We start from the raw sequence: 24,246 nt of genomic DNA on the forward strand, positions 1-24,246 counted from the left end.
CCAGTTTAGAGCAGGTCCCCCTGCTATAGACTCCTACAGAAGCCTACCCCATATTTACCAGACTTGGTAATGCTTCTCGGTGTCCACAGTGATGTGAGCTTCACAAGGATGGAACTACTTCCTGCCTCACTTCCTACTTCATAGCTCCTGTCACTTGATGGATGCTCAGCAGAGTTGAATATATATGAGTGAGTGACTGAGTGAATAAATGAACGAAAGACCAGGTAAATGGATTCTCCTGGTGGGTCTCCTTCAAGATGTATGCCACATCAAAGATGAGATTTTTTTTCTTTGATCAAGAATATATTAAGGAGCTTTGCTTTCTAGCTGGAAAGTTTAGACTCCTGAGTAGGGAAACCCACTTACCCACGGACACTCCTTGTGCCACAACCTTTGAGAGCAGTGAAGAGAAGTCAGCTGTCTGTGTTGAGTGGAGTTAGAAAATGGTGGAAATAGGTAAAAACAGAGAGCTTATGAAATTCTCTTTACTTTGGAACTCACTTGTCTGACACAAGTGTTTAGTTTGAAGGAAATTTCCAGAACACAGACCACACAATTCTACTCAAAGTGAAAAATAATATTCTGGAGCCAGCATAAAAGATTTAGGGTCATTTCCTCTTTGTATTACCCAGCCATGTGTTCTCTCTCCATTGACTTTAATGTAATCAAATATTGACTACAGCTCTTTGATTGGTTTAAGCTTTTTTTAAATTGGACTCCTTGTTTGCCCATAGCTTGCAGTGTTGCAAACTATTGATAATTCCAGGTCTGTGCTGAATTGCACTGGGTTCTAGTGCCATTCCTGCCCTGCTTCGGTCAAAAAGGCCCTCATCCCCTCTATGCAACAGCTTTCTGTGTACAGGTACTCATAATGATGGGGACATTTGCTTCATTGCCTATGAAAATCTCTCTAGAAGGAGTTATATCCTACTAGGCATTCAGTTCCCAAAAGATGCCATATTATCCTGTTACGTGACCTACAGCAAGTCAGTGGACCAGGAGCAACTTCTGTAGGCTCTTATATTATCTTTAAATTGAAGGGATTGAAGTAGGTGATCCCTGACTTTTTCTAGCTCTGAACAATCTATTATTCATTGTAACCATTGTAAGCAAAGCACCTCCCACCCCTTTACACTACCAGACACGTGCCGGGAATACCATCTGGCCATTCCAGTCGCATGAAAGGTTGGTAGAAGGAGAGGAACTCAGACAACAGAGCCCATAGTATAAAATCTTTGCAAATGCTAACAGCTTAGGAAGTAGAAGAAGTCCCCAGAGTGTGCCCTAGGCCCCATCCTCTCTTCCTTCTTGACTGTGGTGGCGTCTGCTCAGGTGCTTTCAAGCCCTTCCAGGCAAGTCGCAGTTTCCTCACATGGACATCTCAGCAGCAAGGCTGAGGGTGTGACGAGCATTGCTCTCCTCGACCATACCATGCTTCATTGTCGAGTACCACACACGTGAACCTCGGCTCACCATGGTTTTGCAAGATCCTGGGAGGTACCTGCACCGGAAAATGTTCTTCCTTCCCCCTGATGGAAACTCATCATTTGGTTACATTGTTTTCATTTTTATCCATTGGAAATTCTTTTGAGCTGATAAGAATTTCCCCTTCTAAATGCAAATGCTTCTATGAAATTATCAATCATTCACAGCTATAATTTTATTTAATAGGATTGCTTTCTCTTAACACCTTGATGAAATGAGACTTTTCTAAAGGAAGCTTGGGCATTTTGATTGGGTGAGGAGGGATCTTTGGTGGGGAGCTGTACTGGGGAAGGTGGCATGTGTGAGGCACCACTGGGAAGACCAGCTGGGAAGTCCTTCAGCTTGGGAGAGACAGGGGAGTTTCTAGAAAGTAGGAGAGAGGAAAAGAGAGACAAGACAAATGGTACTTCTTTCAAAACTTTGATGTGAGCTGGTCCAGCGCTAGGAGTGGACTTATGAAGTGATTGTGGAAGAGATGGCCCCCACCAGAACTTAGGAGTCTGAAGCAAGAGTAGCTGCCTGTAAACTCGGTCTTCAGAGAGAGTTCTTTACCCCAACATAAATGAGCCTTTTCTAGCAAGAATAGCTATAATTTGTAGAAGTGTTAAAAACCTACTTCCAACTATAAAAGTACTAAAATATCCAGGGCATAGCAAGGCGACCATTCTGCCCTGTGATATGATGTGTGATCGTGAAAAGTAATGAAAGTGGAATAAGGCATTGTAAAGACATTGCTCTAATGAACACAGTTCTGTTTGGCAGCCTTTTTTCCGGCCAGCAAATTATATTACTCTTGGTAGGACATTGATAATGTCTTCAGAAAATAGCTTGTAAGAGTGGAGTTACTCAGTGACAGGATTTTTGAAGACAACGTAATTTGGCATTTCTCAATTTTCTTTGATTTTTCACAGAGAAAATGGAAGCCTGTGATAAATATTTTCTACAAATGGCATCTGAAATGGAAACAGCTGGTAGCAGCAGTATTCTGCCATTTATTTGGATGCTGGATTTCAGGTTTTCCATGTAAGACAACCATGCTGGCACATCCGTTGGCTTCACATTTTTCCAACACTGTTCTTTCCAGTTAAGTGATGAATCTGGTCTCACCTGTGGGGTCCTGGCAGTGAGTGGTAATGCCAGCCTGCAGGCAAGTTTGTACCCAGTGGAATCAGTTGCGTATTAAGGGCCGTTGGGAACTGATTGGAGATGTTTTAGTCATACTCTAAGAAGTTAACAAAGTGCACAGAGCTAATCTAAGGCAAAACGGTATCTAATCGTTTGGTGGTGAGGCTTACTGAGATAGACTGGAACAAGACTAGATTCAGGAAACAGCTGCGGGGCTCTGATCTCAGCGCCTCCATTTACTGGCTGCACCACTTTGAGAAAATCACACAGCCTCTCAGAACCTTGGCGTCTACATCCGTACATCTGCATAAAGATCATAAACTGCACAGTTGTAATTATTTATCGGTGAAATTGTAGATGTGAAATTGCTTTGTTTTACCCAAGGAGTTGTGAGTATAGTCTTTGTTGCCTTGTTCCCTGACACCCTTCCGTAGCCTCCTTTGCATCTTAGAGCTCTGTTGCCACTATTGGCCCCAACACCAACACCAATCTCAACTCGATGCTTATTCTTACAGAGCTCTTTTCTCTACAGATAACACAAACCTTTGCGGCCTCTGCCTTGGGCCCTTAGAACCCTCGCCATCTAGATGCTCACTCTTGGGATGTTCCCTCTCAGCACCAAGCTGTCATGCTTTGAGAAGCTGTGTGGAGAAGCCACATAAGCACTCTGGTCACAAGCGCCTGCTTGAGCTTCTCCGTCAGCCATTCCAGTTCACGTGCCCAGAAGGAGAATGAGGAAACCAGCTTAGTATCTTGGTGTCATCAGGTAGATCCTCTGACCCAGTCGTTCCAGCCCCCAGCTGTTCAGAGACACCTCTGGCCATTCGGTCATCCCAGCCCCACATATTATGAGCGGAGACCTCCCTGTTCTGCCCTTTCTTAATTTCTCATGCACGAAATATGTGAGCCTAACAAAATGGTTATTTTTATACCGTTATATTTTGGAATGGTTTATTTATTATGCAGCAGCAGACGGTTCAAATGTTGAACAAATGTGTCATCCATAGGCACTCAGATACTCTTCCTAGGTTGCTTCCATACGAGCTTTGCCAGGGTACAGTGGAAACCTGGGATCAAGGAGGACATGTGGTACGTGACCATGCCAAGAGCGAGGAAGAGAACTAGGGTTTGCTACCGAGTCTTTATTACCGTTCTTCCATAGACATGCTTGAAATCAGATGGTGTGAATCCGCCAATTTTCTTCTTCTTTTTTCACAATCGTGTTAGCTATTCCAGCTTCTTTACCTTTTGTTTACGTTTTAGAATAACCTTGGCTATATCTACAAAAACTCCTACTGGGATTTTTATAGGAATTGCATTTAATGTATAGATCAACTTGAGGAGAATTGACAGCTTTACTGTATTGAGTGATCTAGAACATGAACACAGCATTTTTTTTAGATTTTCTTTGATTTCTTTCACGATTGTTTTATAATTTTCAGCCTATAGATGCTATAGATGATATTAATAGATTTATACCTAAGTATTTCATTGTTTATAGGGAATAGGATTATAAGTGGTATTGTATCTTTAATTTTGGTTTTTGTGTGTTCATTGCTAGTATGTACGTATGTGATTAATTTTTGTGTGTTGAGTTTATATCCTGTGACTTTACCGATTTTATGTATTAGTTCTGGGAATGATTTTGTAAATTCCTTAGGATTTTCTACATAGGTGATTATGTCTCTGCAAACTTGTTTTTCTTTTCTTCTTGCACTGGCTAGTACTTCTAGTACTATGTTGAATTAAACAGTGGACTTCCTTGCCTTTTTCCCAATTTTAGTGAGAAAGTATTCAGTATTAGTGTTTGCCAACAATGTATATTTTGTGTTTGCCATATATACTATATGGACATAGTATACAAATTGCCCTTGGCCCAGGGCTCTTTGAATCTCATCAGATCTAAAACTGGATGGCAGATCGACAGGCTCAGTGTGCAGCTGGTTCTCCTAATCTAGTGGATTTTCCTCAATTGAAAATAGGTGGACTTAAATGGCATCTTTCCTTATCCTGGCTCTCTGGGACATGAACCAGATAAAGTATAGTGAAAACTGAACACCTCACAATGCACTTTTCTCAGGGTTCCTCATATCTCAGCCTCCACTTACCAGTTGTTATTTAGGGCACCTGCTGTTGTCAGTATTCAGGTTAGCACACCTCCTCCTCCTCTCTTGTCCCCTAACCCCATTCTCTACCCTATTTTTCCCCTTAGGAGCTCTAGTCTGTACATGGAATACAGGTCTGAATTGGTTAGGGAGAAAGAGGGATCCAGAATGACTAACTTTGACTACTACAACCCGCCCCCCACCCCCGGCCCCAATAATGAATGGACAACCGCACAAGTTCCTGCTTGGTCCAGACTTGCATTTCTGGTCTATGATCGAAGCAGTAGGAAGGAACCTTCCAACACCTTCCAGCAAACAGGCTTATCCACGTGAGGCTTCACTATGCATGTTTAGAGCCAAGTTGTGGCTAAGTACGCTTCCTAGACTCTGGCATCAGGTTGGCTGTTAGTACCAGCTTTAAGTTGTATTGTGATTTTTTTAATCTATATTTGTATCTAATAGGCATTTTGATAGTAAATTGGGAGCATTCTATCAGAGGTAACCTTTTAGATGCTCTTTGGACTGTGAGTACCCTGACCGATTTTGTCACAGGCAGGCATACTCCCTGCATTAAATAGCAAGCAGATCATTAATTATTCCCTCAGAAGAAAAGTATTGCTGGAGGTTTCTTGCAGCCATCAGGTTAAATCCAAATGGTTTTGCTGTTTCTGTACTGTGTTTGAATTCTTGATTCACTTCCCCTTCAACAATGGCAGAATAAACAAGATCCAGAGAAGAGGGATCCTTCTTTTTGTGGACATCTACTCCTCCTGATCTCCTCTCCCTTCTTCCTCCCTTTGAAAAACTTCTGTGTATGCACTATTTATGTCTGTGTATAATGTCTGCATTACTGAAAAATGTCAAAATCTTACAAGTTGATAAGCATGAAAAAAGATTAGTCATGGCTGCAGTGGCTCATCTAGAAACAAGATTAAAGTAACTGAAGTAATTTTGGCCTCTTAAGTAGGGATTTGATAATATAGTTAAGTATATAAAATGTCTGTGTATTTCTGTAATTTAAAGGGAGTGATCTACATTTGGGTTCAGAGGGAGGGGTAGAGAATTAGCCTCCTGTGACTGTTTACAGGATCCCTCCGTTAGCAAAGAAAGCTTTGGATACACAGGTATCAGAAAATGTATTTTCTCTTACAGACACTGTGGAATTCAGGGAAAACATTAAAAATTTGCATAATACTTAAAAAAATGTTTTTATAATGTTTATTTTTGAGAGAAAGAGTGTGAGCGGGGGAGGGGCAGAGAGAGGGAGACACAGAATCTGAAGTAGGCTCCAGGCTCCGAGCTGTCAGCACAGAACCTGATGCAGGGCTCGAACTCATGAACCGCGAGATTATGACCTGAATCAAAGACAGATATTCAACCAACTGAGCCACCCAGGCACCCTGAAAAAAACTGGTGCATTACTTTTTAAAAAAATAATGTATTTTAATGTAAAAAGGCCAGATAATTTATCACATGAGGAAATAACATGTTTAAAAGAGGAATCCATTTTTTGAGAAACTGGGGTATTGTACAGAGATTTTAGAGTCAGTCCCTGATTTAAATTCCACTCACACGACATACTAGCTGTGTGACCTTCAACAAATTATTTAAATTTTTGTGCCCACTTTCCTAATTTGTACATTAGAGGATAATAGCAAGTACCTGGCAGAACATTGTGCTAATTCCAGAGCATGGAGGCAAGGAAGGTTCCTTGCGCCGAGTGAGGCTTATAGGGTAAAGCTCCCCGTGTGATAGTTTCCCCTGTGTCTTGTCAAACGACTGCCTATGGGGAGGGGGGCAGGACTTTTCTGCATGTCCCTGGTACCGTATGTACTTAGCAGATGACGCAGATCTGATCTGTGGGTAAGGACTCAGCAGTTTTGCCTGGGATCAGTTCACAGTGCCACTGTTTTCTAGCTAGTTCCCTAATCTCTCCGCTGCAGTGTCCTCTGTGGTGAAACCATGATAGTAGTTCCAGGCTCATAGGTGGTTTGATTTTTTAACAGCTTTTTTTGACGCATGATTTTCATACCATAAATTCAACAACTCTAAGTGTATACAGCTCTAGGAGTGTTAGAAATTTTGTGCAGTTGTGCAGTGAGCACCACAGTCCAATTTTTAAATATTTTTGTCATCTCCAGGGGCACCTGGGCAGCTCATCGGTTAAGCATCTGATTCCGCTCAGGTCATGATCCCACAGTTGGTGGGTTTGATCCCTGCGTCAGGCTCTGTGCTGACAATTCAGAGCCTGGAGCCTGCTTCGGATTCTGTGTCTCCCTCTCTCTTTCTCTGCTCTTCCCCCGCTCATGTTCTCTCTCTTCCTCTCTCTCTCAAAACTAAGCATTAAAAATTCTCTTTTAATTTCTGTCATTTCCAGAGATTCCCTTGCACCTGTTTGCAGTTGGTTCCTACCTCCACACCCAGCCCCAGGCCACCACAGTACTACTTTGTGTCTAGAGTTTTGCTTTTTCTAGACATTTCACATAAATAGAATCATATGTGTGAGGGATAAATCACTATGGTTTTGATCTGCATTTGTCTAATGACTAATGATCTTGAACATCTTTTCAAGTGTTTATTAGCCATTGGTATATCTTCTTGGAAGAAAGGTCTCTTCACATCCTTTGTCCATTTCAATCAGGTTATTTGTCTCCTGTGTAGCTTTTTAAAGAGTTACCGAAGTGTTTTCCAAAGAGTGTGTCCCATTTGACATTCCCCTAACAATATACAGGAGTTCTGGTTCCTCTGTATCCTTGCCCACACACACACCAAATAATTTTGTCAGTTGCTTTTGGTTCTAGCCATTCTAGTGGGTATACAGTGGTACTGTAAAACACTTCTCTGGTGACTATTTTGAGCACCTCTTCAGGTGCTGACTTGCCATCCATATTTTCTTTATGAAATACTATCAAATATTTTGCCCATTTTCCACCTTTTTTGTTTAGGTCTTATTATTACTGAGTTGTAAGAGTTCTTCATATATGTTGGTTAGAGGTCTTAGACCTATATTTCACAAATAATTTCACCCACTCTGTAGCTTATTTTTATTCTCTGTATCTTTTAGAGAAGACATACTTTTAATTTTTATGAAATCCAGTTTGTCAGTGTTTACTTATTTGGATCGTGTTTTAGTGTCATATATAAGAAATATTTGCCTAACACAAGATCATGAAGATTTTCTCTTCTGGCTTTTTGTTTGTTTTTAGTTCCATAATTATATATTTTACATTTAGATTGATAATTCATTTTGAATTAATGGACTCATAAAGGATCTTTGTAAAAGGTATGAAATTCAGGTCCAGGTTCATTTTTCTTCCGATGGATGACTGAAAAAACTATCCTTACTACTTTGTTTTGTGTCTTTGTCCAAAATACATTGGCCATATGTGTGTAATTCTATTTTTGAAATATCTGTTGTGTTTCATTTATCTATGTGTCTCTTTGTTAGTACCATACAGTTTCAATTACTGTAGCTTTATAGTAAATCTAAAAATTGGGTTATGTGAGTCCCCCAATTTTATTCTTTTTCAGAGTTGTTTAGACTATTCTGGTGTCTTTAAGTTTGTTTTTTTTTTAATGTTTATTTTATTTTTGAGACAGAGAGAGACAAAGCATGAACGGGGGAGGGTCAGAGAGAGGGAGACACAGAATCTGAAACAGTCTCCAGGCTCCGAGCTGTCAGCACAGAGCCCGACGCGGGGCTCGAACTCACAGACCGCGAGATCATCACCCTGGCCGAAGTCGGCCGCTTAACTGAGCCACCCAGGCGCCCCTGGTGTCTTTAAGTTTTTATGTACATTTCAGAACCGGCTTGTCTATATCTACAAATATCATGTTGGGATTTTTTATTACAACTCTAGTTTTTTATTACACTAATTTTTATTGAGAATAATTTTTATTTCTCCTCAGTTTGAGGAGAATCAACATCTTTACTACATTCACCTTTGCTTTTGAAAGATAGTTTGAAGTATAGATGTTTTGGCTGACTTTGTATTTCTTTCAGCATTATTCTTTTGCATTTTCTATCCATTGTTTGTGATAGGAAGTCAGCTGTTTTCCTATATGTGATGAGGTGTTTTTGTTTTGTCTGTTTTTTGCTCCTTTGAGTATTTTCTCTTTAACTTTGAAAAGTTTAATTGCGATATGTTTAGATGAGATTTTCTTTGCATTTATTTTACTTGGAGATTGTTGAGCTTCTTGGATCTATAGGCTAACACTTTGTATTAATTAAATTTTAAATTTGTATTAATTAAATTTTGTGTTAATTACATTCGGGAAGGTTTTGAACATAATCGTTTCTATTTTTCCTGCCCCATTCTCTTTCTTCTGTTTTTGGGATACCCATTACACACGCATTGAAATACCTGACTTTTTCTCCTAGATAGTTGAGTGTTCTTTTTATCTTTTTTCAATTATTTTTCTCTCTGTTCTGCAGATTTGATATTTTGTTGATCTAGTTTACTGATTATTTCTTCTCTCATATCAGCTCCGCCATCGAGTCCCTCTAGTGAACTTTTCATTTCAACTCTACAATTTATAGTTGGCTCTTTTTTACATTTTTTTTTCCATCAAAACTTCCTCCCACTGCTTTGTTTTTGTTTTTGTTTTACTATTTTCCCTTAATTCTTTGAACATAATTTCATTCCTTGGAAATACTTGTCATAGTTGCTTTAATGATTTTTCTTTCTAAATCTAGTATCTGAGCCCACCTGGAGTCTGTTTCTTTTGACAGCTGTGTTCCTAAGTATGGTTCCCTGTCTTTTACATGCACATTACAAGTTTTCTTTTGCTGCTGTCACAAATTATTACTAGCTCAGTGGCTTATAACAACCCGAATTTATTATCTTACAGTTCTGTCGGTCAGAAGCCAGACCCGGGTCTCACTGGGCTAAAATCAAGAGGTCATCAGGGCTGTGCTCCTTCCTGGGGTTTTATGGGAAAACCTGTTTCCTTACCTTGTCTGGCTTTTGGAGGCTGCTCACATTCCTGGATTCATGGTTTCCTTTCTGAATCTTCAAAGCCAACAACGTACCAACTCTTTGACCCTGCTTCTGCCGTCACATCCTTCTCTGCCTACAGCTGGGAACGGGTCTCCTCTTTTACACATTTGTGAGATGAGACTGGACCCACCTGGATAACCTCGGCTATTCTCCCCTCGCAAATTTTTTATAACCTTAATCACATGTGCAAGGTTTGCTTTGCTGTGGAAGGTAACATATTCATGAGCTGTGGAGATTAGATAGTAGCTTTATCTGGGGGCCATTTTGCTTCCTACCACAGCCAGTCTGGAAAAATGTTTTCACTGAGAATCGAACATTTAAGATGACGCATTCAGCATTCCGTTTTATTGTCCTGAAGGCTGGTGTTGGTGGTTTTGTCGTGCAGTGTTTTGTAACTTGCCTGGACAGAAACTGTGGAGCGGGCAGTAGACCTTGTTCATGGTCTTGGCTCAGTTTTTTGTTTTTTCTTCCTAGCTCCGTAGAGGTCTCCTCTGTGACCACACAGTCTAGCGTCAGCCAGTGATGTGGACACAGGTGTTGCTCAAACACCTTTAACTTAAAAGGGTCCCCGCTCCTCTGTGTGTGGGCAAGTGTATGCATTCAGAGATATAGCTGGTCCTTGTCTCCCTTGGCTACTTTTTGCCAGGCTTTCTTGCATGTCCCTTAGGTGTGTGCAGTTTCCCAGCTATAGATGATGTGGAGAGCAAGTGTCTGTTCTTCTGGGTGCATCGTGGGTGTGGGGAGGATGGTGGGTGGGCATAACCCCAGGCAAGCAGGCCTTAGATTCTTTTCTAACCCTAAGCTCTAGCTGTATTTTTTTTTTTTCTTAAGAATGAACAATTTCTCAATTTGTTGTCTCCCTTTGGTCAATTTCTCATACCCTGAGTTGTTTTTTGTTTTTTGGGTTTTGTTGGCAATTGTGTCCAGTTTTATAATGTTTTTTTTTTTGCAGAGAAGACTCTCTGATGACTTCATATCATCATTACCAAAGTTTACGTGCATACAGTTGTTTTAGAATAAATTGAGCTTAAGCAGGTATAGTCCTTAGATCAGGGCCTGATAAGTAGCAAGGGCTCTAACTGGATTTGTTAAAATCATCTTATTGTCATTAGTGACAAAGACAACTAGAAAGTCACATTTCCAGTACATCCATTATATCCATTATAATGGTATTATATATATCCATTATAGAGGGTTTTTTTTTTTTTTTTTTTGGTCTGAGATCCTCTCTCTAGACTCTTAACTTCTAGCAAGTCCTTTACTGTAGACAAGGTGTCAGCAAGCTTTTTCTATAAAAGGCTAGGTGGTAAGTATTTGAGGCTTTGCAAGCAAAACAGTCAACTACTCAGTTCTGCTGATGCGTCACGAAAGCAGCCATCAACGGCACATGAAGGAACGGGTGTGGCTACGTGCCAGTAGAACTGGGAAAACATAGCATAGGTGGGGTCTGGCCTTGGCACCAGAGTTTGCCAATCCCCACTACAGACTCAATTTTCTCACGATTCTGTATCTAAGCAGTGTCAGCTTTTATGCCCTAACAGACTTTTTTTCTGTTTTATTTTTTTTAATTAACCAGACAAGAGAACGTCTCTGCTTCCCAGCATCACACTCCAGCACCTCCCAACACCTGTGCTGCAGGAGCTTGAGTCTTCTTCTGGGCCTCGGGCTCTTGAGTGCTTGGCATCAGTATCTGCTCTTTTCAACAAAAGTATCAGTCACATTTCCGGAATTCACGTCCACAACACTCATGGTGTTGTTAGATACAGACACGCGGGGTTAGAGACACGGACACACAACTTGGAATATTATCAGTGGCAAACTGTGTTTCATCTACTATTCAACACTAGATTATGCAGCTTTTCATGAGGTTTTAATTTTTCTAAGTACCATTTTTCCCTCCAGACAAGGGTAAGACACATACATCTTTTAAACCACAGTGCTCCCTTCTTTTTTAAAAAATTTATTTATTTATTTTGAGAGAGAGCTTGCACATGTGAGCAGAGGAGGGATAGTGAGAGAGGGGGAGAGACAGAGACTCCCAAGCAGGCCCCTGCCCAAGGCAGAGCCAGATGCGGGGCTCGAACCCACAAACTATGAGATCATGACCTGAGCTAAAGTCGACTGAGCCACCCAGGCGCCCCCAAGACTTTTGATTGTTAAATATATCATACATTCCAAAGGTTATATAAATCATGCATGAACTGTTTAAAGAGTTATAAATAGGCATGTAACCACTGTGTGTTCTTCTTGGATACAGAAGGACTTCAGAGCACTTGAATCCTGTTTACTACTGACATGTATGCCCTGATTATTGTATATTTTTGTTACCATGTTTTTAGCTCCCACACAATTACTGTTTCATTTGTTGGTATTCCAAGGTTTGCCCACATTAGACATTCTTTTTGTTCTTCATTCCTACTTGCACTTTAGACCTTTCATCTTGGCTCACTTTTCTTCTTTTTACTTTTTACTTCTTTCTTCACTTTTACTTCTCCAGAAGTGTATCCTTTAGGAACTCCTTTTAAGATCTGGTGACAGTCTCAGTTTTTCTTTTTCCAAAAATGTCTCTATTTCATCTTCCTTTTGTTTTGTTAAGACTTTATTTTTTTTAGTGTTTATTTTTGAGAGGGCGGGGAGGGACAGAGAGAGAGGGAGACACAGAAGCTGAAGCAGGTTCCAGGCTCTGAGCTGTCATCACAGAGCCTGACATGAGGCTCGAACTCACGAACCGTGAGATCATGACCTTAGCCAAAGTCGGATGCTTAGCTGACTGAGCCACCCAAGTGCCCCGAGACTTTATTTTTATAGGAGTTTTAGGTTCACAGCAAAATTGAGTGGAAGGTACAGAGATTTCCCATATATTCCCTACCCCCACATTTGCACAGCCTCCTGCATTATGGACATTTCCCACCAGAGTGGTTCATTTGTTACAACACTGACACAGCATAGTCACCCAAAGTCCATACTTTACATTAGGGTTCACCCTTGGTGGCATACATTTTATGAATATGGACAAATGTATAATGACATGTGTCCATCACGATGGTATCCTATAGAGTATTTTCACTGCTCTAAAAAGCCTCTGTTCTCCACCTGTTTGTCCCTCTCCAACTCCCTAACCCTGGAAGTCACCGATTTTTTTTAATTGTCTCCATAGTTTTGCCTTTTCCAGAATGTCCTACCATTGAAATGTAGCCTTTTCAGATTGGTTTCTTTCCCTTAGTAATACGCATTTAACGTTGCCCATATCTTTTCAGAAAGTAACAGGTCATTTGTTTTCAGTACCAGATAATAGTCCCTTATCTGGATGGACCACTGTTTATTTATCCATTCATCTACTGACGGACACCTTGCTTGCTTCCGCGTTTTGGCAGTGATGAATAAAGCTGCTGTAAGTTTATGTATGTGTTTGTGTGCACATAAGTTTTCCACCACTTTGAGTAAATACCAAGGAGCCTGATTCCTAGATCCTATGGTTGAGTTTCTTTAGTATGTTTAGTTTTAGAAGAAACCACCACACTGTCTTCCAGAGTGGCCGCACCATGTTGCATTCCCACCAGCAGTGAAGGAGAGTTCCTGTTGCTCCACATCCTTGCCAGCATTTGGTGGTGTCAGTGTTCCGGATTTGGGCCCTTCTAAAATGTGTGCAGTGGTATCTCCCTGTTGTTTTAGTTTGCATTTCCCTGCTGACGTAACGAAAGCATCTTTTCATGTGCTTAGTTGCCATCTGTATCTCTTTTTCAGTAAGGGGTCTGTTCAGGTCTTTGGCCCATTTTTGTAGTTTTTGTTGTTGTTGAATTTTAAGAGTTCTTTGTATATTTAGGATAATAGTCCTTTATCAGATGTGTCTTTTGTAAATATTTTCTCTTAGTCTGTGGCTTACCTATCCATTCTCTTGACAGTGTGTTTGCAGAGCACAAGTTTTCAGTTTTCCAGATTATCAGTTAATTCTTTCCTGGATCGTGTCTTCAGTGTTGTATCTGAAAATATAGCACAAGCTTAAGATTATCTAGGTTGTCCCTGGGCTTATCTTCTAGCAGTTTCATGGCTTGGATTTTCCATCCATCCATCCATCCATCCATCCATCCATCCATCCATTCGTTCGTTCATTCTTGTTTGTTTGTGTATTTATTGAGAGAGAGACCGTGCATGCAAGTGAGCAGGTGAGGAGCAGAGAGAGAGGGAGAGAGAGAAAGTCCTAAGGAGGCTCCTCACTCTGTGCTGAGCCTGATGCCGGGCTCTATCTCATGAAGCATGAGATCATGACCTGAGCCAAAATCAAAAGTCAGATGCTCCACCGGCTGAGTCACCCAGGTGCCCCTTGCATTTTACATTTAGGTCTGTGATCCGTTTTGAGTTCATTTTTGTGAAGGACATAAGACCCGTGTTCACATTCACTTTTTGCAATGTCTGTGTTCAGCTGTTTCTGCACCACTTGTTGAAAAAACCTGACTTTGTCCCACTGTGTTACCTTTTCTCCTTTGTCAAAAATCAGTGGACTGTATTCATGTGGGTCTTTCTGAGCTCCCTATTCTGTTCCATTGATCTTTCTTCAGTACCACACCATCATGATTACTATAGCTTTACAGTAAGCCTTGAAGTTGGGTAGTATCGATCCTCTAGCTTTGTTCTTCTCCAGTGCTGTGGTATTCTGCGTCTTTTTGCCTCCATATAAACCTGGAATCAGCTTATTGACATCCACAGAATAACTTGCTGGGACTTTGATTGGGATCACATTGACTCTATAGAGCAAGTTGGGAAAAACTGACATCTTGACAATATTGAGTCTTCTTATCAACATGGAAAACTTTTCCATTTATTTAGTTATTTGATTTCATTCATCGGAGATCTGTAGCTTTCCTTTAATAGAGCTTATATATATGTCATTAGATCTGTACCTTAGTATTTTATTTTCAGTGCTAATGTCTCATTCTTTTTTAAATAACTTTATTGACATATAATTCATAGAACCATACAATTTGCCCATCAAAAGCATATGGTTCAGAATATTCAAAGATATGTGCAGCTATCACCACATTAAATTTTAGAACATTTTCATCACCTCAGAAAGTAACCCTGAACCCTTTAGCTGTACATATAGATTCATGAAAGGTATTTTTGAGGAAATACACTAGATTAGGAATTCTTTGTCCTAGGCACGTCGGAGATACTATTCTACTAGCTTGTGGCTTTGTGTTGCCTTACTGTGACTCTTTTGAATGTAGTCTGTCTCCTGCATTTGGCAAGAAGGGAGGATTCTCTGTTGGACCCTGCAGTGTCGGGTTGACACTATGTCCCCTGAGCTCCCCAAAGCAGGTGAAGCCAGAGGCTCTTACGTGCCATAGTTCTGCCACTCTACTTACTTCTCAGGGCTCCCTCTTCACTTAGGTTTTGGCCTGACAATTCTTTACTATCTTGCCAGCATTACATTACTTTTGAGAATATCTTATCTAGCATTTTACATTGTTTTCTGTGACAGAATCAGAATGGCTACTAAGCCTGCCATATTATCAGAAACAGGATCCAAACTAATTTTCATAAATTTGAACAGGATCAAACAAATCAATTTATGAAAATAAATTTTTTTAAATATTTATTTTGAAGGGGGGAGGGGCAGAGAGAGAGGGAGACAGAGAATCCCAAGCAGGCTCCGTGCTGTCCGCGCACAACCTGATGAGGGGCCTGACCCCATGAACCGTGAGACCATGACCTGAGCTGAAATTAAGAGCTGGGCACTTAACTGACTGAGCCACTCCGGCACCCCTGAAAATAAGTGTTAACATTTCTGCTCACAAGTTTTTTCCTGGGCAGTGATCTCACAATGATGTGACCATCTATGTACTCAGATATTTGGGGGCTTAGGGTATGCATCTGGAACTTTGGAGGTGTGTTTTACTGCACACGTAAGTGTATAAATAGAGCTTATGCAGGACAAGTACAACTTTGGTAATAAACATCTCGTGGCCATTTTTTCTGAAGGGCTTGATAACTCAGTTATAGTATAATTCAATCATGCTGGCTGGCCTTTTTGAAATATTTCAAAATATTAGTAAATATTTCACACCCTCCAAGAGTGTGATATGAAGTGTGCAAAGGCCAGGCGAAGGGCAGCACTGTCACCGTTATGAGCACTAAAGGACATTATTCACATACAACAGAGGACCGCCTGCCGACCTGGAGGACTCCCGCCAGTCCAGACCACTGTGCCACATGCAGCCCCAGCTCTGGGGACAGGCCCAGGAGGTCTCCCTGCTGCTGGCCAAACCACCAAGGGCTCCAGGCTGCGTGTGAGTGGGTCTGGCCAGTGGGTGAGAAAATCTATGCACAGATCCAGAATTAAACAAAAATAGTTGAACACAATTTGAAAGTTACAAATAAGATATGGGCAGTGTCTTCTCGGTTCACTTTTCAAGAAGAAGACAAAAACACAAACTTTCAGGTTCAAAATTGGACACTCAACCCATCTGCAAGTAAGTATTTCCTTAGCAAAGGCAGCTCCAAGCCACTCACATGGTGGTACCTTCTCAACTACTGCGGTGCCTGCCAGGCTTTTTGGCATTGCTACATTCAGTTTGCATTAAACACACACACACACACACACACACACACACACACACACACACACACACATACACACACAACTATAGGCAAACATATAGGTGAGCCAGGTGGGTCTTTGGCTGTTGGAAAATCACTTTTTATGCTACTGGGCTTTTTTTTTTTAAGCTTTGCAATAAAATCAGGCAATTTTTTTGACCTTGTTTACCTCAATGTGGATATAACAGGGCATTCCAAGTAATTCTCATACATTCACTAGCCCGACACTTAATGATACTAGCCTGTGTTTGTACATAGTTGTGAACATTTCCAAGTGTTCTCCCGTCTCTTGTCTCAGCACCAGGTTAATTGTGATGTGAAGTGGTCACTCAACCAAAACTACTTGGAAGAAGCAAGATCTTAAACCTAATTATCATAACCCCTTCATTCGAATTTATCCACAGTAAAACCTGTGGTCCTGAGCCTGAACTACATGAACATTTAAAATAAACAAAAAGCTCTTTTGCTCTTAACCTGAGTTAGAGATTCTAACAATAGGACATATACTATAAATAGGTCGCGTACAAAGAACTATATAAATTTTTAAACTTCCAAGAGTAAGAAAGTCTTGCCCTTTTGGGTGGAAGACTCATTTAGAACTAGAAATACATTGTTTGCATAAGGAAGTGATTCTGCTTACTCATTTGTGTGATGAAATAAACCCAAGAAAAATCAAATGGCAATGAGACAAAATCTCAAAATGCTGTTGTGTGGTGGAATTATGAGGGGCGCATGAGTTTTGTTTTCTCAGACTCAGGTGGTAGGTGGTAGGGGTGTGTGGCAGATGCACCTGTCAGTGGTGTGGAGCCAACGGCATGTATAATAGACAAAGTTCAGTTGAGGTGAGAACTCAGGATCTTCCTTTTTTTGGACACAAATAAGAACTCATGGCTCTGATCTTCCTGTCACCCACAAAGCTGACCAGTAGAGGTGATGGAGAAGTAAGGATTTATCACCCTGTTGGGGAACGGCACTTACCCAGACTACCTGTGTAATTAGTTAAGGTCATGGTGAGAAATAGTTCTCGTTCTGAAGTGATTTCTTGGACAGTATGGTCTGTCTTTTTCTTTCTTTGGTTTTGTTTCCCAATGTTTTGATCTCTTTAAAAAAAAAAAAACAAGGACTAAGAACAACACAAAAGTGTTATATCACAAATGAAGCTACCCCACCACAGAAGCATAACTCTCATACAGCATCTGGTTTAACATAAGCAGACCCCGAGGAACATCACACACTTTCCTTCTTCTCTGCCTCTTCACGCTTCCTTGTTCCGGCTCCCCGTGAGTTTCCACGTCATTTCTATATAAGGCTTAGAATTCATGAAAAGTCTAAACTCCTTTGAAACTTGAGGCAGTTACCTACCAGAATCCATAATTCCTGAAAATGAAAAATTAAAACCCAGTGTCCTGTTTTTTTATCATGAAAATTGTCAAACATACCCCAAAATAGAACAATATAATGAACCTTCTTCTATCCATCATCCAGATTCAATAATTAGCAAAATTTTGCAACCCTTATTTCTCAGCCCCCTCCTTTTTGTTGAATTATTTTATTCTATTTTGCAGTTTTTAGCATTTCTGAATCTGTTCCTTGCTGTCTTTTGTTACTTTTGGAAATTTTCGACCATTATGTCTTCATATCTTCTGCCCCAATCCTTCCTTCTCTGATTTGAAATCCCAGTTAACATGTGAGACCTGTGCCCTTTAGTTTCCATTTTATTGCCTCTCTGTGTTTTGCAATGGATATATCCTTTTGACCTGCCTTCCAGTTTACTAATTCTTTCTTTGGCTGTGACATATCTGATGTTAAGCTATTGAGTTCTTGACTCCAGTTTTCTATTTTTCAGTTCCAGAAATTTCATTAAGGATTTTCTTTTTTCTGATTTTCTGGTAAAGTTCTTTTTGATTATTTATGTTCTCAAACATACTTTGTACATTTATTTTAAAGTCTATGAGAACCTAAATATTTGAGTACCTATAGGTCTGTGTTTCATTGTGTGTTCTCAAATGTACTTTGTACATTTACTTTAAAGACTATGCATGAGAACCTAAATATTTGAGTACCTATAGGTCTGTGTTTCATTGTCAGTGTTTTTTTTCTCTTGGTTTTCAGATGGCTCTTCTCTTTTTGTATGCCTGGTTATAATTTTACTGACTGCAGGACATTGTCAAAAAAAATTGGGGGGACTATTTTAGGTTCAGGATGACATCTTACTTCAAAGGGAATTCACTTTTGCTTCTGGAAGTCTGTAGGAACGGATCACCTTAACCCAATCAGGGTTCAAACTGGTTCAGTCTTTGTGAGGGCTGGCCTGTTTCTGGCTTAGCAGTATTCTTAGATTGTTGCACCCTGAGCCCCGATTTCTGTGTGTCTGTATCCCTGAGACTGCCTGAACCTCTGCTCGGCTGTGGAGCTTTTTTTGCCTCTGGTTTCAATTCAGTGGAGGGAAAAGTAGCAACAAATACAAGGATCACCTTCTTGAGCCTCTGTTCTTTTTGCCATTTTACTCTTCCAGATCCCCCTGCCTCAGTGGGTGATACCTTCAAGCAATTTTTTTTTTTTTTTGTAATTTTTGTCTAACTTTTCTTGTTTTTAGCAAGGACTTTGGTCTGAAATGAGCTCATCCACCACTGCTGAAAGGAGACATTCTGCTGAAGAAGTTTAAATCAAATCTTGGACATTGTATCACATCATCCACTCATACTTTAGTTTGCATCTTGGAAAAACATGGACATTTTCTTACATGCCATTTCTTACAGTGTCATTTCATGTTCAGATTTCCTAGATTTTCTCAATTTTTTTTTTTTTTTTTTTACTTATTTTGAGAGAGAGGGAGAGTGGGGAAGAGGGGCAGAGAGAGAGAGAGAGAGAAAATCCCAAGTGGACTCTGTACTGTCAGTTTGGAGCCCAACGTGGAGCTTGAACTCACGAACCCTGAGACCATGACCGAAATCAAGAGTCAGACGCTTAACCTACTAAGCCACCTAGGAGCCCCAGAAACGGTTTTTTAAATAGTTATTTTGTTTGAGTTCAGATGCACAAGGTCTATATATTACATTTGGTTGTTGTATCTTTTGAGTATCTTTTAATCTAGAGTGTTCTCCTTCCCTGCCATCTTTTTCTTTTCATGCCATAGACCTGCTGAAATTCTGGGTCGAGGTCCTATAGAATTTCCCATATCTCAGATGTAGCTGGTTGCTTTTATTTGATCCTCTATCACTTGTTTTTCCTGTGAAATGGAATCTAACTGTATGGGCTTGATGAAATTCGGGGCTAGTTAGTGGGTTGGTTGGTTTTGGCAAGGATGCTTTTATAGGTAGTGCAGAATGATTCCTGTTGCATGGCATCAGATAGCACGCGGCGTCTGGTTTTTACACTTTAATGATGCTGACGTTGATCAGTGGGTTCTGACGGTGACGGTGTCATCCATCCATTGTAAAATTCTCCATCCTTCCTTGTCCTCCTGGTTTCATCTAGAGATACATTTTTCCTGCATCAGTTATTTTACCAGGAGTTGCAAACTAATGATTTTTCTTATTCCACCACCATTGCACATTTATCAGCCAAAAATCATACACTAGAGCTATCTGATTACTCTGAAATATAGTTAAGCTCTTCTTTTAAATCCGGTAATGTCTTTTGCATCGGTTCTAAAACAAAAAAAATCATCCTGAGCAGTAAACCTTTTCTCCTGCTTTCGATGCCAGAACTGCTTGCTACCTGTCGTGGAACAGCGTAGTTGGTAATCACATCACATAGGAAAACCTCGGCGAGACCAGGAACGCAGGTCCTGCCCCCAGGTCTTCTCTGCAGCCTTTTAACTCGAGACCTTTCAGTTTCCTGACTCTCGGCCTCTGCGCAAAATATGGCAGCAAAACCTTGGTGCTCGTGGGTGTGAGTGAAGCTGGTTCGCGTGCTGCCGCGGTTGTCTGCTCGTTTAAACACATTCCTGCCTATGCACCCACTCACCACGGAAACCCCAAAGGCGGTTTTTCCGTTCTGGGCCCAGCATCCTGGAGCGTGTGATCGCTAGCGTGTACTTCGGAAGAGGGCATTCCTGAGGCCGGACAAGTAGAATGCCTGTGGGTTTTGTTACCGTGGATACACTTTGTGTTTCCCCCGCGGCATTTCTGTTGTGTCGCGGTCTGCCGCAGCCCTGCGCACCCGGCGAGCCCCCAAGCCCTGCGGCGCCAGCCGTGCCAGAGCTTTCTTTTCTGTCCCCCTCACGTGGTCCCACCTCAGGTCCGGCTGCCTCTAGTGTCTCTCGTCCAGTTTTGTTTTCCGTCCTGGTGAAATACTCCTGGCCCCGCTGGGTCGTGCCCAGCTGGCGACAAGCTGAAGGCCGAACTTCCTGGCTTTGCGTTTCTGTCTCTGCACAGCCTGGCCGGACCGGTGCGCTCACTGGCCCTTTGTATTTGGCATCTCCCGGGCTGCCCGTGTCTCCCCGTGCCCCGTGTGCCTGTCCCGGGAGCCCGTCACCCCTTCCCATCTGGACCAGATCAAGCCGCACCCTGGTCACCGAGGGCCCCGCCGCTTCTGGAATCCCGTGTCTGTGCCAAGGCAGCTCTCATACTCCTGTGTCATGACTTTATTGGCCTTATTTCTGCAACTGGCCAGTGTCCCCACCAGGGCAGGGACTGCCCTTGGATGTGGCACAGAATGTGGCATCTCACGGGCACCCCGTTCCTTCCCTCTCCCGCTCAGACTCCTGCTTTGGCCCCCACACTGCCACGTGAAAGTCCCCTCATAGTCCCGTTCTCCTCATCTTCTCCAGATGAGACTTTGCTTTGTTTTTTTAATGCCTTTAAGCAACCAGAGCAGGTACCTGTCGTGGCGTAATTATGGACCACTTTCTCTACCATCACGGAACCAAAGATTTCTTTCCTTCTCCTAACAGACATGACAGACATCCACTTAGTGGAATGATTTTTAGTCTAAAATTACTTTTTGGCTTCTGAATTTAATTAGTCCACATTCATAGCAATAAAATAAAATCCCAAGTCCAGGTGTGTTTTTGAGGAAAGTGTCCAGGGCAGTCACCTTCTGATAACGGTGTCCTGTGCATAAGCCTTTTGTCTGGGGATCTTAAAATCTTTTCCACACAAGTAGATACTGATGTTCCTTTTGTAGGGGGTGAGAGGTGAAGTGGTTGATGTCCGGGCGTCCTCAAGAGGTAAAGAAAAATCCAAGACCCAGGTGTCTCCTTTGTTTTCCTCCTTCCCTCCCTTCGCGGTTCTTTAAATGAAGCATGGCTGGCCTTTTGTTGATTTAAATACCTCTCTCTCAGGTACTGCTTTATGCTTTTTTAAGAGCATGAATGAGAGGAGTTTGTGTGACATTTAATGTGGGGAAGAGTTGAGGTTCAGGGAGGAGGGATGGTTTGTAGACATGTGCACACCTATCAGAGAGTATCTGTGTCTCCTGGTAAATGTAGCTCATCTCTGTTACACAGTAGAGCTTAAACGTGGGTTCCATGAGTTCACAAACAAAAAGTGGTTACATAGTGCTTGGCACAGGGAAAGCCCTATGTGAGTCATGGCCCTCAGGGCAGAATCCATGGTCTCTGGACGAGCAGCCTTGGGAATGCGCCCTCACTTCTGCTAAGGGTCAGAATGTGCCTCCTTTCTCCGGACCCAGCCAAGCTTGCCCAAATCCCTGGGAGCTGGTTTACATCCTGTCTCCTTCCTCTGGGAAACCTTCCTGGTCCAACCAACCGTCATCCACCAGTCTCTCTTCATAACTACCGTATTATTCTCTCAATTCAGTTCAGCCACCTCGAGCTAAGCATTGCCATGTACTAAGGCCTCATCCCAGCACTAAATCTCGCCCTCTCCTGTGATATTTTGTAACTGTGGTAGGAATCTTTGTCTGGTGGGATTATTGGGCCTTGGTGGAACAGCTCAGACCTGTACAGCCCCCATCTCCAGGAACAGGCCTGTACATACAGCAGGGGTTCAGTAGACTCTAAGGACAGAGGATATGGGGGGGGGGTGCGGTGTGCAGAAATGGTGAGCACGTTTTATTGATACAATAAACTGTTGAATCATACTGACCTAGTACGAGGTCTGGAACGTAGCCCTGAGGTTCCATTCTTCAGTCTGCCACACACCCTCTTCTTTTATGCGGCAAAGAGGTCAGTGTGTATGGAGTGGCAGGACATCGTGGCAAACGCAGATGGGGCCCCGCGATCCAGCTCTGTCATCCAGTGAGGTGATAAATACACAGGTCCCACACGAGAGATGGGCCATGAGGAACCTTGCAACTGGGATTCCAAGGGCTTTGCAGCGAAAAGGAGGGCACGGGAGCATCTCTGTGGGGAGCCGTGAACGTTCGTTGATTTGTTGACTCAGCTTGAACCAAGCGGCCATCTTCTGCTCCAATGTTCCAGGTGCTGCAGCGTCCTGAGAGGTGGACTGTGAGATCGCACCTGGTCTCTCCACCCCCCACCCCTGCCCGGCTGGAAACGCACAGGTGCCACCTTGTGTCTCTTCAGTGTTTATTCGACATTCCAGCCCCGCACCCTCCACCTGCCCGCACAGCTGACTTTCTCGGTGGCCCCAGTGTGTCCAGCCAGGGTCGGCCGCCCTCTCCTGGGCTCCTGATGGCATGCTGGCTGCAAAGGTGAGAGCTACTCACGCCGTGTGCCCTTCTCTTTCTTCCAGGATCTTCTTCCCAGGAAGCCACCCGGTCAGAGGCGTGCAGGTCATGAAGGTCGGCAAGCTGCAGCTGCACCAGGGCATGTTCCCGCAGGCCATGAAGAACCTGAGGCTGGTGAGTGTGCACGCGGAGAGGGAGGCCTGGTGGCGCGACGCGCTGGGCCGCTTGCCGAGCGCACATAGGCACGTGCCCGTACGTGTTTCACAGCTGGCTCCGAAAACACGTGATCTGTGCTGCTCGCCCCTTTCCATGGTAGAAATGTGCCCGCCGTGGCTGATTCAGGCTCCTCATGGAAAATCAGCCCCCAGAAATCAGGACGGTTTAACGGTCAGCTTTTGCCAACTGGTGCAAACTGGCCTTCAGAGGACCCCTGCACTCGGGCCCCACCCTTCTCCACGCCTCCCCACCCAATCCCCACAGGACACTGTCCGTAAGCCCCTGTCAGGCTGGCCTCTGGACCACCTGTCTGCAGTCCACCTTTGCAGCCTGCACCCCCTCCAGCTGCCCCTGCCTCTCCATAAGGCCAGCGTTCACTGGGCCACCCGGGGTTGCCCAGGACACCTTGAACCGGTCACACTTAGGTCTTTACCATGACGGTTCCTGTGCCTCAAATGCTCCCCCACTCCCCCGACCACTCCCTGAGCTGGCCCAGCTGCAACCTGGTTTTCCCCATGTGCTCCTCTCCGCGTGCCGACCCTGCCAGCAGAGTGTTCGCCCCACGGTACAGGCACATCTCGGACGCACCGCGGGCCTGCTTCCAAACCAGCACAGTAAAGCCAATATTGCAATAAAGAGGGTCCAGTGGACTGTTACCCAGTGTATATAAAAGTTATGTTTACACGATACTATAGTGTATGAGGAATACAACAGCATTATGTCTAAATATATATACATACCTTATTTAAAAATACTTTATTGCCAAACACTGCTAACCATCTGAGCTTCCAGTGAGTTGTGATTTGCCTGCTGCTGGAGGGTCTTGCCTCCCTGTTGGCGGCTGCTGACTGGTCAGGGTGGTGGGGCTGAAGGTTGGGGTTGGGGCAGTTTCTGAAAATAAGACAAGTTGACCTCATCGATCGACTCTTGCCTTCATGAGCGAATTCTCTGGAACACGTGACGCAGCCTGATCGCATCTGACCCCTGGCGGAACTTCTTTCGGGACTGGAGTCCTGCCTCAGACCCTGCCGCTGCCTTATCGGCTCAGCTGATGTCCTGTTCTGAATCCTCCATTGTCATTTCAACGGTCTTTCCAGCGTCTTCACCGGGAGGACCTTCCA

The 24,246-nt window shown here is 42.8% G+C and overlaps 1 protein-coding gene across 3 annotated transcripts in view; it reads left to right on the forward strand.

Annotated features, from left to right (window-relative positions):
• Nucleotides 1-24,246, forward strand: part of SMYD3 (SET and MYND domain containing 3) — a 686,941-nt gene that overhangs the window by 652,039 nt on the left and 10,656 nt on the right. For 2 of the 3 annotated variants that reach the window (XM_045049147.1, XM_045049145.1), the window contains 2 exons: nucleotides 22,975-23,083; nucleotides 23,177-23,869. In XM_045049147.1, the coding sequence (XP_044905082.1) occupies nucleotides 22,975-23,083; nucleotides 23,177-23,563 (496 nt within the window). In that variant the 3' untranslated portion in view covers nucleotides 23,564-23,869. Of the gene's footprint in view, nucleotides 1-22,974; nucleotides 23,084-23,176; nucleotides 23,870-24,246 lie in introns of those variants that run through there. The other variant, XM_011290829.4, reaches the window with a different exon arrangement.

Source organism: Felis catus, chromosome F1, assembly GCF_018350175.1.
Source record: "Felis catus isolate Fca126 chromosome F1, F.catus_Fca126_mat1.0, whole genome shotgun sequence".
Lineage (NCBI taxonomy): Eukaryota > Metazoa > Chordata > Mammalia > Carnivora > Felidae > Felis > Felis catus.